At 35.9% G+C, this 15288-nt stretch overlaps 1 protein-coding gene across 5 annotated transcripts in view; it reads left to right on the top strand.

Moving 5' to 3' along the window:
* Window positions 1-1109: 1109 nt before the first annotated feature.
* ARFIP1 (ADP ribosylation factor interacting protein 1) overlaps window positions 1110-15288 on the top strand; it is a 32264-nt gene continuing 18085 nt past the window's right edge. The window contains exons 1-4 of one of the 5 annotated variants that reach the window (XM_054382892.1): window positions 1110-1211; window positions 8343-8457; window positions 11115-11210; window positions 12629-12738. In XM_054382892.1, coding sequence (XP_054238867.1) covers window positions 1119-1211; window positions 8343-8457; window positions 11115-11210; window positions 12629-12738 — 414 coding nt within the window. In that variant the 5' untranslated portion in view covers window positions 1110-1118. The remainder of the gene's footprint in view (window positions 1212-8342; window positions 8458-11114; window positions 11211-12628; window positions 12739-15288) is intronic. The other 4 variants (XM_054382894.1, XM_054382893.1, XM_054382896.1 and 1 more) reach the window with 4 other exon arrangements.

Here is a 15288-nt window from a genome sequence, read left to right as displayed (position 1 = left end):
GTCTCACCAGAGCTGAGTAGAGGGGGAGAATCACCTCCCTTGATCTGCTGGCCACACTTCTCTTGATGGAACCCAGGATCTGGTTGGCTTTCTGGGCTGCAAGTACACATTGACAGCTCATGTTGAGCTTCTTGTCCACCAGCACCCCCAAGTCCCTCTCCTCAGAGCTGCTTTCTAGCCAGTCACTGCCCAGCCTGTATTTGTGCTTGGGATTGCCTCAACCCAGATGCAGGACCCTGCACTTGGTCTTGTTGAACCTCATGAGGTTGGCTTGTGCCCACCTCTCCAGCCTGTCCAGGTCCCTCTGGATGGCATCCCTTCCCTCCAGCGTGTCTGCTGCACCACACAGCTTGGTGTCATCAGCAGACTTGCTGAGGGTGCACTCAATGCCACTGTCCATGTCACCAACAAAGATGTTGAACAAGACTGGTCCCAGGAATGCCTCTTCTAGGTTATACTTGAGGTCATTCTTGAACACAGTCATTTTCCAGCTGCATTTTGAAACTGACTTGGATTATTGAATTGATGCTTTTAAGTTCTTGTTTCTGCATTTCACTTTACATTTATTGCTGTGGATGACATGGGAGTTGCATACCAGCAGTTTAGTCAGAAGGTGGCACTCTATTTTGATAAAACAAGAGGCAGTTACTATTTGTAACACATTTGCTTAAACTCATTGCCCTTCTCTAATACTTCTTATCATTAGCTAGTACAATATTTTTAATTTTTTTTTAAAACTAAGCTCACCTTTTTTATAGTTTGAGATACACAAACTTATTCTAAGGGTCATGTGCATAGAAAATATTTTGCTGGCCCCATGTCTCATTAGTGTCTTGACACCTTCCCACCCCCCGTTTCAATGGGTTAAATTTTAGTTTTCTTTTCTCTTGGATCTTGAAGCTTTAAGTTACTTTTGTCGGAGCTGTGCTAACATGTTAATGTGGTTTAGATATATGATTAAATATATACAGACCTAGCATATCAGGTATTACCAATAGGAGTTTGAAATAAAATCAACAGTTATGAAACCTATATATCCAAATATTTTCATGTAGGTCACTGATTGAATATTTAAGACAAATGCTAACCTGTTTCTTCTTATACTATAGGAAGGTGCAATGGCTCAAGAATCTCCAAAAAATTCTGCAGCAGAAATTCCTGTGACTAGCAATGGGCAGCTAGAAGATTCTCATGAGCACAGCTTTAACAGGGTAAGGATTTTCTTGACACCAACAAGGTACCATTATCGGAAATGCTAAAGTTGCAATGTGATGCAATACAGGCTTCACTTGACGTCATTTTCTAGAACTTTAATAGAAGAACTTATTTGAAGCTCAAAAATGTTGACTTAATATAATATGATGGCACATTGCAGTAACCTTTTTTGTGTAAAAGCACGTTAGTAGTGGCAAGTATTTCTGTAAAGAATTGGGTGCTCTGTAATGCATAATCAAGTGTATATGCTTCTACATTCTTGTCTCTGATCCTTGAGAATACTGATTTTATTTATTTACTTTTTTAATCCAGCTATTTTATTCATAAAGCACAACAACCACCACTTTTAAAATTTGAGACTTAACAGGTCCTGTGATTTCAGGCTGCTGTCATGTCCTACTTTGAAGTTGTAAACAGGAGAAAAGTAACTTTTCTTGTGTTGGAACTGAAAAGTTACTAGTGTATTGCTGTATGCTATGTAGGTGAGATGTGTCAGAATCCATCTTAATTGGTGTGTGTTGAAAAAAGTTGTACTTCCATAATCATCTGGGCCATTTTGAAGTCTTTCCTTTTAACCTTGATACGTTTTACTATCAATTCTTCTTCTATTTACGTGTCCAGCAGAGGGTGCTGTGGTATAGTTCATTGAATTTGGAGTTGGTTTTATTTTACTTTTCAGCTGAGGTTGACTACACTGAAGCAGATGCTGCACGTCGCAATAACTTTTTTGTTTGAAAGATATACTAGTAGTATACGTTTCTAGTTATTGATTCTAAACATTGAGGATACTGATTTTTTAATCCAACAATTTTATTAATAAAGCAGGAAATCAAGCATTTAAATATATAAAAATTATCATTTGAAATGTGTATTTATTCTATTATAAATGCATAAAGCTGTTCTAAATAAAAATGTTATTTAAATACTCAGAAGTATGTATTTTAAAATATTCAGACATAAAATACATGATGAGAACAGTGTCTGAGACCATTTGACTGTGATCACAGACTAGTTGTATAGTGAGCATGACTGTATAAAAAAGTATATAACTTCCTGAGGTGAAAACACATACATAATAGAGCTCTCACTAACAAAATACTGCCCTTATTATTAGGAATTTTTTTTCTATTTCTGCTGAATGGGCCATGATTTTTTTAGGAATAGCACTGCAGTGAGGGAGGACTTAGTTTCTTAAGATATGTCATTCCACTAAGATCTACCAGTAACAATGTAAAAATTAGGGCAACATTTAGTGAAACCAAGTTAAAGCTAAATTTTGCTAAAGATGTATCTCTGCTTAAGGGGCAAAACAGGAATAAACCTTGAAATGGTAATGAGTTTTGGTTCACGTGGAAGTAGAAAACCAGATTTACTATTTTTAAGCCTGATGACCTCGATGCTGCTGTGACTTGACTGTAAAGCTCTCTCTTCCTTAAATAATAATTGCTTCTTCAGTGTAGTGCATCTAATGCTTATAAATTAGTTATGGTAAATGGAACTTGTGCTGTTGTTGACTGGGTAGAGTCCTTGTGCAGTCAAAATATAATCACCATTTTCTATAGAAAGTGGAAATACCAAGGTAGTTTTTATCTGTGAACTCATATAAGAGCTGAAGTAGGTGTTTTCTGTCATGGTTATTATTTTGCTGGCCTGGAGTCAACTGTATTTTGAAACTGTCACAAAAATGAGTCAAATATTTGATGGAATTACAGAAAAAATATTCAACTCAAGCATAGATTATTGTGCTGCTATGTTTTTTTTTTCCCATAATGCTTATTCTGATATCAATGCAATGCATTTAAAAATTTTTTTCTTCTTTGAACTGTCTTGTACAAGTTCACACCTGCACGCGTTACCTAAACTCAGAATATGTTATAATTAAGACTTCTTATAAACAAAACAAAGAAAACAAACTCCTTGGAATTAACATCTAGCTCTCTTTACTAATCTGTTTGTCTCAAATTCTAAGGTTTAGCTTCTATTCATCTTGCTTTGTTTGTTATTTGTAGTGCTTAATGCTGTGCTTTCCCTTTTTTACCTTGCCAGGTAATTTTTTGTTTTATCCTAAAGCAGTATGCATTACACCACAAAATTTCGGTGCCAGGTATTCAGGGGTCTTTATTGACTTATGATAATGACAAGGCAAGTACTGATTTTGTAGGAGGTCAGTTCAGAAGGGGACGAGAAATCATTGCCACTTTGAGTTGTACTGCTGTCACAGTGTTCTGTAAGACTATGTGACCACAGCAGAGTTTAGAGCTCTTGCACTGCAATATACTGATTTCAATTGCAACTTCTTGGAAAAGTGCAATTTTAGTTTCTTGTTTTCTTCTTATGATCACGGAGCTGTTCATCTAGATGCTGTACAATTCAGATGTAAACAATGAAACATAATTTATCCTGTTGGTTTTTTTTTTGTGTGTGTGGCTTGGGTTTTTTTTTCTTCTACAGCTATTTTGCAGTAAACACTTGAGTAGCTTTGATAATAACTTTTGATAGACTAAGAGGTAGTTGTATAACCTTTTCTTCAGGGCTCTTTAATTGCAAAACTAAACTTTCCTCTGGACTCACTTTCTATTTAACACCTCACCTTATCACTAAGCTGCCCAAGCATGAAAATGCATATTTATTTTCCAGCAAATGCAGTATTTTTGCATACCCAAGCATGGGAAGTTTTTTATTTTGCAAGGCAATGCATTGCAAATGTGTTTACCTGCAAACAACAAATAGGGTTGCTCCTTCTTTGAAGAAAAATGCCTTTAGTTTTGCAGAACATCAGAAAAAAGATTGCCATAATGTCATTTCAGAAGGAAGGATATTAGCTTCATTCTTGTGGGAATGTAATGTATCACTACTCAATAAATCTTTTTGGTTCCTCATGTTGAAGAAAAAAACACAGCACTACATTCTGCCTTGTTTGTAATAATAAGAAATGCCTGTGGAATTCTGACAAGTTCTGTCCTGCCCATGTGATGGAAACTTTTTTTGACTAAAAGACTGTAGCTTCAGTCATCATTGGCTGAAACATCTAGTGTCCTTTTCATTAGAAAAAAAAGCTTGACTCGATGCTTTTAAGCTCTGTGTTCTGTTTAAACTCATTTAAGGCTTAAAAAACTAGTGTATAGAACCGTTTGCTGCCGATATTTGTCTTAACAGAGGACTTCAGCATTTCCTCATCAAATGTTTTTCTTCCTGCTTTATATAAGAAAACTCAGCATGCAAAACAGTTTTGCTGGTTTATATTCTTTGCTTATTTCAGTTATCCCTGAATTCTAGGAGAGTTTTCTTCCCATGCTATTACAATAACGTGATTAGAGTAGTGATGTTTTAATGTCACTGAGGGGACTGGAAGATGAGGACTACAGGAAAGAGTGAGGGAGTTTGTTACTGTTATTTCAGTAACATGCTGTATAGTGTGAAAGCTGCATGGGAATAAATTTAAACAAAAACACTGGTTGGTCTGCCTGTAAAGGTTTCTCAGGCAGCTGTAAGCTATTTGTTATGTTTAAACTATTGTACAAAAATCTATTAAAAGTTCTTATCAGACTTGAGTTTCTGAAATTGTTACAATTGTTTCTTTTCTTACTCATTATAAACTCTCTTCTCCTGGCCCTTTTTGTACTCTTAAGGGGACAAAACTGTTACTAAGCATGTATATAATACCACAAATAAACTTTAGGTTGCAAAAGATAAATTGAGTTTGTTGAGTCTTCCACTTACCTTACTAGAATCATGAAAAATCTCTGGGATCTGATTAATCAGAGTACATGTGCTCAGTGTCTTGTTCTGTAATTTAATTGCCAGACTGCACATATAATTAAGGTCTATACTTTTTTGTCTTTTTCCTTCTGGAAAAAAGTCCCCATCTTGTCATTCACATTCTACCTGAAGCATCTTCATCTCTTTTGCCATGTTTACTGCCATAGATAGATTTTTCACTTGGGGCTGTTATGTTTTAGGTAACTTAGGCTAATTTAAAATCTATTTCTGCATGTCAGTTCTAGAAAACTGTTTCCAGGAGGTGAAACAATTTAATAAAGCCTTCAGTTCTCTTCCCGTTTTTTTATGCCTTTGCTTCTTCGAGCCTTTAGCATGCTAAGTGGCAGAGAATGGGATAGATAGTCCAGCCTTTTGACTTGGTAATCTTCTGCGATGTAGGGGTTTTATACCTCTAGCTCTGGGTACAAGTGAAGTTGAAGTATGAAAATACTTCTGCTAGGTGATAATTGCATAAACATGCAATGGTTTTCAGCCTTACACAATTGAAAAATTATGAATTATGCTTTTGTGTGTGTGTGATGTGATCTCTTAACGGGTTTGTGGTTTTGAAACGTATCAACAGATTTTGATGAATTCGAAAGTCTTGATTTTCCTTTTACAAGTAAGAGAGGAAGTCACTAATGAGTTCGAAAGCAGATCTTCTGGTCATCAAAATCTTCCTTTAGCTAGAGGAACAATGTAGAGTCAAAAACTCAATTTCCGTGTTGTAATAATAAAACTACAAGAAAGGAGAACGATAAAGTGTTGCAGCGTTTTTACAACTCTAAAATGTAAATGCTGTTGTACAGTCTCTTAAATGTGAAGTTCTGTGCCCATCTTTTTTTCCTCTGTTTCCAAACTACCCTTTTTTGTAAATTATAGAAGGGATAAATTGCTTTGTAAACAATGAGAAGATAGTGTTTTGATGATCATTGAGTTTTTGATGACAAATCTGATCATGTAAAAATCAACAAATGGCAAATCATGTACAAGGGTATCTTTCTTCAGCAGGCTGTATTTCAACTGGTTAATTTAGGTGTTTAAAACCAGGTTGGAATGCAGTTCTTTACACCGAGCTTTGCCTTTTTGCCAATGAAAAAAATTGTAGATATCTTCAAATACTTGCCTGACTACATATACATATGTATATATTTATGTACCAAAAAAAAAAAAAAACCCTTATGTGTGTATATATACAGAATTATAGATCTCAATAATTTTCATTATTCAAATAACTTTTTATTTAAGAGAAAGATGTTTTACAATACTCTGGTTTATTCAACTCTGTTCACCCTATGTTTAGCTTCAAATTGGAATTGGTTTGAGTGTACAGCAGTAGTGTAGTTGTTTATATCTGAACTTTTATCTTCATGAAGCCCGTGTGCTGCGTTTTAACTTTAAATATAGATGATTGCTTAGACTGCTATTGCAAACATGCTTAAGCAGGTTGGCTGTCTGTGTTCATTCGGCTACAGATTCAGGTGTATTTCTGAAAACTCTGCAACATGCCATTGTGCCTTCAGGAAAAAAAAGAAAAAGAATACCATATCCTTTTTGTGAAATCAGTGCATCTTCTTTGCAATCTGTTTATCCTTTTTTCAAGTCTCTCTGCTACATTTTCAGTTAAATTGACTTTATTAGCTTAAACCAAGCTGAAGCAAAGGCTTTGCAGCATACCAACTGCAAATACTTAACATTGGTGCTTCCATTTAAGTCAGTTGCGAAGGCTGAAAACAGTGTGTATCCAATGTTGTAATATACTTAATTTACTTAATTTGTCAGATCAGGTTCTGCATGTGACAACTATTTGTTGTTCATGCTGTTTATCTATTGTTGTTACAATGCTTCAGACACACAAATATGGCATAATCTGTTACTAAATGTGAGTGGAAGTGTAGCCATAGGAATTGTTTACTCTGATTGCAGCAACATCCTGAGTTTTCAGTGTCACCAAGATTTCTGTTCTGCAATTCATCTGTTGATAGCTCTTCCTTTTTCCTTCTCCCAGGATTTTGTCTTAAACTAAAGACAATTATCTAAATCAGTGGAGAATGCAATCCAAAGCCACTTCTTGACAGCCTGAGCAGTATCTGAGGCAGTATCATTCTTGTGCTTTTGCTTGCATCTGGTTTATGGATCAAGCAACTACAGTAATAAGTCAAATATGGATTGGATTTTAGAGATTGTTTTCTTTGTAATTACAGGCATTGCATAGATCATAGTTTCTGCGCATGTCCAGACACCAACATCTTAAAGCTGTGTAGTTTTTCTCTGCAAGTTTCACTATTTCTTCTCCATACTTTTTCATCTCTTCTGCCACTCTGAGGAGGCAGAAGATGTGTAAAAGAGTACCTGACTCCAGAATCTGACTGTTTTCTGATTTCTTGATACTAAATTTTTTTATAAGCATGTTTTACCTTTTTGCTTTTACTTCCAGAAGAGCTATTCACTCACTTGTTACTTATGCAGATCAGTGGTTTTAAACTGCTTTGAATATCTGAATATTTTTTTAAGCACTAAATATATTCTCTTAGCAGCAGAGGCTGAAACTTAAATCATATAGCTGGAATCAACAGGGCAGAAAACCTTTGGGGGAGCTATTTGTAGAGGTCAGTAAAATAGCAAAAATGGGCAGTAACTGTGAATTATGGTGAATGAAGTCCTGGTTCAGTAACAGCCCTCCATTGGGTTTTTATGGATACTTCAGTTGATGAAAGTTGGTTGTAGTAGTTGAACTAGCTCTCAAACAAGGGCATCTCAGGCAATTTTAAATCAATGAAGTTCAAAAGCATAAAAGCTATTGAAGTAGGGTTTCTGGGTGTTTCATCCATGCCCAATATCAAAGAGATTTCCTCTACGATTTGTGGAAATTAAGAATGCCGTGAATTTGAATTTTGAGACTATTTCTTGTTTAATCTTTTTTTTATCCTTAACATTCTGATAGTTGCATCCATGTTTTTCTTTGTAAAATGTTGTCTGCTCATGGTCACAAGTCATTCTATATGCCTGACAGTTTTTAACTGGAAATACCATATAACTGATGTGGTTGGTTGTACCAGCTTTGGACCACATCACATGATGTTGTGGACCACATTTTTGGTAACTGCTGCTCTAAGAAATGGCATTCTAGTACATTAGTATAAAAAAAAATAGAATAAATACACAGGCTATACTTTCAGTGTTTCTCATTCATTTATGTTTTATTCGTGCATCAGAGTAAAATGATTTGACACCAATGAAGATATTCCAGCCTAAAAGCAGAATTGCTTGTCTGAGAACTGTTGAAACTGCATTATAATACTTTTGAGACACTTTTATCTTCTCTTTTTAAACATTAACTTTTCATTTTTATTCAAATATTTTTGAAGGACTTGAAACGCTCATTACCAGTTGGACTAGGACTTTCTGAAACCAAAATAACATCTCATGGGTTTGACAGCACCAAAGAGGGAGTTGTTGAGGCAGGACCATTTCCAGGTAAAGGTAAATGCTTTTTTTTTTTTTTTTTTTCCCCCTATTTCTTCATTTCAACTCTTTAGGGCTTTCCATCTGGTCAGAAACAGTGTTCTGTGTCTGCTTTGGTGTTAGTGTACACATTTGGATATGCATTAGCAACAACCTGTTTATCTTCTCTGGTAGCTGGCTTGTTAAAATAGAGAATATATGCCACGCTTTTGTAGCATCTCTCAGGGGACTAGAGGAAACTACTTACTGTTAAACTGATCTGCATTTAGAGGAAGAGAAGTCCTTGAGCACCTTGAAATAGTGTCAGACTGAAGAGTTTACATTGCATTGAAGTTTACTTCAATATTGCAGGTATTGTCCTGATGTGAAACATAACTGGAGGGTTGTTTATTTCTTGATACTATTGAACTCTTTCTTGATAGCTCACTCACCTGGAGCAAATTCATGAGTGGGATTCTCCTTTGTTGCCCCTGAGACTCATCTCTCTTTGGTTACAGCGCATACATTAAGGCATCGTCAGGAGTGATAATGCAGCGGGTCTTTTTATCAAGGTGCTACCTAATGAAAAAAGTGTTTGTTCTTGTATTTTCTCAGGCCAGAGTTGCTATTGTTCGTAGCAGAAGGTTTTCAGTTAATTGTTAATTCACTATGTAAATATTAATGCATGCTTTAGAGGATCTAAGCTAGTATTAGACAGTGAGAAATACAAAGTGATAAACTAGCCTGCAATGTCAGTATTTCCTATCTGTCTATAAACAAGAGTGCCACAATATAGTGACAGTGATATTTTTATTAATTATGTAGCTTTGACAGTTTCTGAATTTGAAAGGTTTGACATAATCTCAGATGAGCAGCTGTGAAAATCTCTTTGTAGTCATATATTTAATTTACATTTTGCTTCATTTCCTGTTTAGTAAAACTCTGCTTATGAAAACATTGATTTGCATGCTGTACTTTACATATATTACAAAGTAAATGCTGTGGGTTTGCTAAGTCTTTGAACTTAGCAAAATATGTAGCTAAGAACTGGGCAGATGGCAAACTGCTTGCCATTCTTCTGTTCTGTGTTCTGTTAGCAGGATAACTGTTGCAGCTGTTAAGTGCATTAGTCTGCAAGGGAGTTAGTGTCTTAAGTCACTGTTTCAAGCCACAGTAGTATGTCTGAAATACAAATCTTCTGTAGAAAATTATGTACACAAATGATGAGCTTTGGACACGTAATTTTTAACACTCCATACACCACAGTTTTTTCTAAGGATATTTTCTTCAGATTTTTCTTAATACTCTGACCAAATATGTGTGTGTGTGTGTGAGAAAGAGGTGGTAGGAACCTATACACCTTATGAAACTATAGACAAAAGTAGAATAACTGCCCTATTTCTGAAAAATTCTGTTTTCTGTTTGAGTGCCCTTATTAGGGATTCAATTTTTGAATGCCAAGTAGACAGTACTGGAGGAGGGAAGGGTTTCTAGGATTTGAGGGATGTTGAATGATGAAGCCTGCGTTAGGCTCTGTCAAATGATAAGGAATTCATTTTTTTTTTTTAGCTGCTTGTCTTGGCTTGCTTGCTGAAGTGATTCAGTCTTCAGGCCCTTAGCAGGATCTTGCAGTCAAACTTTTATGCCTGGCTGAATGCATTTGCAGCTCTTATGCAATGTGAGGACAAGTGAGCTTTCAATCTCATCTTCTCTGTGTCATTGGACCCAAACCATTGAATTCCTGTACCCCATGTGCTCTGTAGGATGTTTAAAAAGCAAAAACTAGTTGTTAATTCAGTTAAATTGTGTGATGGTTTCAGTGTTCCTGAGAACTAGATTTTGTGGAAAATATCTCAGAGTTATTCAGCAACAGCATTAATAAGGTCATTGTTCCCCCCCCCCCCCGCCCCATGATGGTTACTCATCACTACAGAGGAAAAAACTAGTTTGTTTGGGTTTTAAATCCTGAAAATTTCATAGGAGTTCTGCTTTAAATGATACAAAAGAGGGGGGTAAAGCTCTGAAAAGCATAATTGTAAACCAGCTTAGAGAGCACACATGGTAAAAGGTCATTTAAAGTTGTTAGTTGGGTTTTTTTTTAAAGAGAACAAGTGTGTGCTGTAAAATCTTTCTTTTGGGGTGGAGCCTGCACACCTTAACGGCTAATGGTTTGTCGGATATTCAGGACAGCTTATTGCTGAATGTTTACACAGACTTAAGAGCAGATGTTAATCAAGTGTATCTGAAACTGGCACAGATTTCAGAGCTTGCTTCACTCCTTACTGCTCTGAATACCATTCAGTGACAGTGCAGAATGAAATTTACTTAGACCTGAAAAAAAAGGTTTCAGCTGGGGAAGCCGCATAGAAGTCTTTCACAGGATTTTCTCTGGATAGTATCTACTTCACTGTTGAAGTTGTCAGTCATATTTTAATTAGTTTTACTGAGGAAAAAAAAAGGTTTGGCATCACAACCTAGAGAAAAAGATTAAATAATGAAAACTTGGAGTAGTTCACATGAACAGCTGCATCTCTTAAAAATCATTTCCATCAGAAATTCCAGCAACTTTTCCATGAATGCGTCTATTTAGAGTGTTGCTGAAGCAAATATTTTTGTTTTAAAAAACACTGTATAAAAGCGCATGTTGGCTTCTAAGGGAAGATGATGAATTTTCATTAAATGTGTCCCCTTTTCAGGTTCCTCAGCATCACCCAAATCATCTGTTATATCTCCTAGCAGTGCAGCAGCTAGCAGACTGGCTGGACAAGGTTGTGATTTAATTATTCCCACAGGTATCATAGCACTGAATGGATAATGCCCTTGTCTTCGCTGACACTGTACTAACTCCATGTCTCTAATGATTTGATTTATTGTTAGGTGGAAATACAACTTCTGGGGCTTCTTGATGGCTCTCATTTCTGCCTTTTAACAGTTGACAAAGTAACCTCTGCTTTCCTTTGTGTGCGCTGCATTTTGCTCCATAAAATTTTTAAAAATAGTTGTCAAATATCATTAATAACAAGCAGTAGCTAAAATGGGAGTAAGCAAAATCTTTTATTTAGGATAAAGCTGACTCTTTTGGCTTCTTTTCCAAAATGATGGTATATTCTAGCAGCATAGATTATGAGGTGTCCATTAGGAATTCACAACACCCAAACTAGGCTTTGCCACTTGACTCATTCTGTGCCTATGGGCAAATTACTTAACATCTTTGTCTGTTTCCTCCTATATAAAAGGAGAAAACCTACTCAGTTACCTCATAAGGGTGTTGAGAGGATTAATTACCAAATGTTTGCACAGCATTTTGAAGACGTAAAGAACATAGCAGAGCTTGATGCTAAAGGAGTATCTTGAGACATCTGCATATACTTTTTTCCAAAAACTTGTCTGCATAAATAATCTGGTAATGCTATAGTGACTGTAAGTAGCAGTAGAAACCAGAGTACCTGAATAAATGTTGCTTAAAAAGTGGTAGTGCTTTGCATTTTTTACTGTTTGGGACACTAGGAAATGTTCTTGCAAATTAAAATTTAGAATCCATGTGACATCCTATTCTAGCTTGAAAACGCTAAGTATTAGCAATTAATGTATGGTGGTTGACACTAGATATTTTAATTTGTTCATTGAGTCTTTCTTAGCTGCTGTTTCTACACTGGTGGTTTGTAGAAGTAATTATTTCTAATAAAGCTGAAATAAGTTAAATATTGGCTGAACATATCTTCTGGAAAGGATGACCTTCATTGGAAAAGATAAAAGAAAGCTGGTTTGAAGTATATTAGTTGTACTTTGTGACAATAGTTTTTGTGTCGATAATTTTCATTTAATGGTCACAGGCTTCAGCCAGACTTTTACATTGCATAAAGCCAAGAGAGTGTTCACTTGTTGGATTTTTAAAACATAGATTAAGGAATAAACATGTCTCAAAACCTGTTTTAAGTTTGATTAGTGAAACTGTGTGTTCAGGTAAGCTTTATTCGGCCTATTACTACATGAAACACTGAGATACATACATGCTTTGTGTCCATTTAAAAACAATTCTTTCTTTCTGGAATGTATTTTGAAAATCTGCTTATTCATCTTAAGCTCTTTCTAAGAGTCACCTTGCTCTGCTTCTTCATCTGCAGTTGCACAGATTTTTCCATACCTGCTATTAATCCCTTAAAACAAAAAAACCCCAAGGCCTTGAAGATTTGCTTTGTGTCTGACATAGGGGGCAGAGCGCAGCAGAGGAGTGGACCTGTTGTGTTAGCAGATGAAGTGAAAAACCCAGCAATGGAGAAACTGGAATTGGTGAGAAAATGGAGCCTAAACACCTACAAGGTATGCAAGTGTGTATGTATTCTAGAAATTTGCTACTAGATTGGACTGAAGTTTTCAAAGCATTGTACTACTGTATGAAAGGAACCTGTTGCAGTGAGGGTCACAAGAGGGTAACAGAGAATGCATGGGGAAGAATTAGTTTTCTTCCAAGTTATTCTTTGTAAGCTTTTTTAAATCCCTGATTTAGCGAAGTATAGACTGTTCCATTTCTCGTGTCCCCTTCAAAATACAGAATGTACATATTTCAGCATTAATGTTTTTAATTAAATCTTTTTGCTATCTTTGACTTGAGTGCTGACACAATAAATTCTTTTAGTTAACAGGGGAAAATGTCAGGCCCATCTAGAAGTTCCATACTTGTTCATCACTATTCTGATGTTTTTGCTCTGTCTTGGCTGATTTGTTTATTCTTAATGTTGGAACTGTTGCTTCCATTCATATGTCATCACGCTCATCATACTCTTGTATGGTGCTTCTTTGTGAACAATTGTGATTTGATAAAGTAGTAACAAAAGAATAAAGAAAAAGCACTTAAAGCACACCGGTTTCCAGAAGTGACTCTCAATAAAAAGCCATAGGATAAGGAACAATTGTCAGGGGATACATTGCTGTCAGAAGTTTTAAACAAAGGTAAGTTTTGAAAAATAGCTTTTATGTCTGCAACTCAAATCACAAAGGTGCAGACAGGTGGGTTGTACATCAGTAAGATGTACATCAGACCATGAAGAAATGAAGAATCTCTGGAAGAACTTCCCTTGTGAAGTACAGGTCTGAATCGCTCCAGCGTTCTTAAGTCCAGATAAGGACTTCTTTCCCAATGAGGATGGGAAACAGGGTTTGAGACATTCTGCAGTAAATGTTTATGCTGTTCTTTGTGTTATAATCAGAAATTGCTATCTCTTTTATGTCTAATGAAATGACTTCTAGAATTTTTACTTTTAATCTAAATTTTATAGCAACTGCAGAAGTCTGTCATCTATTCCTGGAATGCCTGGTGGTCTAACCAGAATATGTGCAATTCAGCTGAAGCTGTCCCTTAAAATTATCTGTTTAAGAAACATTGATGCTAGAGATTTAATCTGCAGTACCACAACTAAATAGAAAACTTGACCTTATTCTCTCTTTTTGGTGCCTTCACTTAGAAAACAAAACAAATTCCCATGACTTAATCGGAAACCCACTTACATGAAGTCATAGCCAGAGGACTAGTGAAAAATGCTGGGAAAAGTGATTGCAGAGCCTTGTTTAGAATATTATTTCTTCAGCAGTAGACTTTACAAAGCCTGGATTTTTAGATCTCTTTCTTGTCTTAAACTTCCCTCTCACTGAAATCCCACAGTTAGGGCATAGCAAACAGATTAGCACTTTCAGGAAACTAAATTAATCTTTTCATTAAGTCTATGATCTTGAAGTTATTTCATGGATATTCCTAAGGAGATGGGTCACTTTATGATCTTTCTAGAGAATCCTATACTTCTTGTATGGCTTTTTTTGAGGAATAGGATAATTCAAAGAGAGCTTATGAATTAATTCTGAGCTTCAGGGAGCATTATGCAAATGTCCCTGAAAATACTTTATATGTAGGCTACATACTAAAAGCATATTTTATTTGATTTAGCACAACATTTCAGTTAATGGACATACTGGCTTGCTTTGGTTCCCATTAGAATAGTTGTGGGAAGAAGTCTTCCTTATCTTGTAAGAGCTAACTGATCATAAGTTAGAAGATGCAGAAATAAAGGACAGGAATAAGTGGTTAGTGAGGGGAACTCAGCAGTTAAGTCTGAGCTGAAATCCATGCTATTGAATGTACCAGGCATTAATCTGCAAGTGGAGTTGGTGATGAAACTTGCTGCTAGGAGGCTCTTAAGGACTCTGACATGAGCAGTGCCTCTGTCACAGTATTAGTTGTGAAATTTGATTATTATTGAATGTGTTTCAAAAGCCATACCCATCTGTGAAGAGATGGTTAAGTATGCCTTCATAATCGTGGAATACCTTGCTTATTGTGTGTGAAACAATTGCTTTGATTACCTCCCATTTTTATTTCTGTTTTAAACTCCAGCTGAAAATCGGAGAAGGTTAAAGCTACTCTTCTGTCTAGCCAACCATAATTTTCATAGACGATATTTAACTTTTTTGTCACTTACAACCTGTTAAGATTATTCTGTTGCCTTTGTAGTATCCCTCTTTACTCTCTCCAACCTTGTGCTCGCTACTAATTGTGATTTTGCTTCAAAAGAAATTGCCCTACTGGAAAGAGCTTCCTGTTCTTTCCCTTTCCCCATCCCCTGCATCCCCTTTAGATGAGAAAAACATTTTCAGTTTAGCAAACAAGGCAGACACAAGAAAGTTGTGACTCCTCTTGACCTTGAGCAATTCTAATAAGAAGTGTATCTTTTTGTTTTCATACAGCTTCTCAAACTTGGAGGGGAATGAACTCAATATACCTGGTCTACAAGCCAAAATTTGCAAATTTTGCCTTGTGTGCCTTCTTTTTGAGGAGCACAGTCTTATTCAGAGTACCGTTCTTTATAGATATTTGTTTTG

Source organism: Indicator indicator, chromosome 8 (assembly GCF_027791375.1).
Source record: "Indicator indicator isolate 239-I01 chromosome 8, UM_Iind_1.1, whole genome shotgun sequence".
NCBI classification, from domain to species: domain Eukaryota; kingdom Metazoa; phylum Chordata; class Aves; order Piciformes; family Indicatoridae; genus Indicator; species Indicator indicator.
This window is presented reverse-complemented; position numbering and strand designations above follow the sequence as displayed.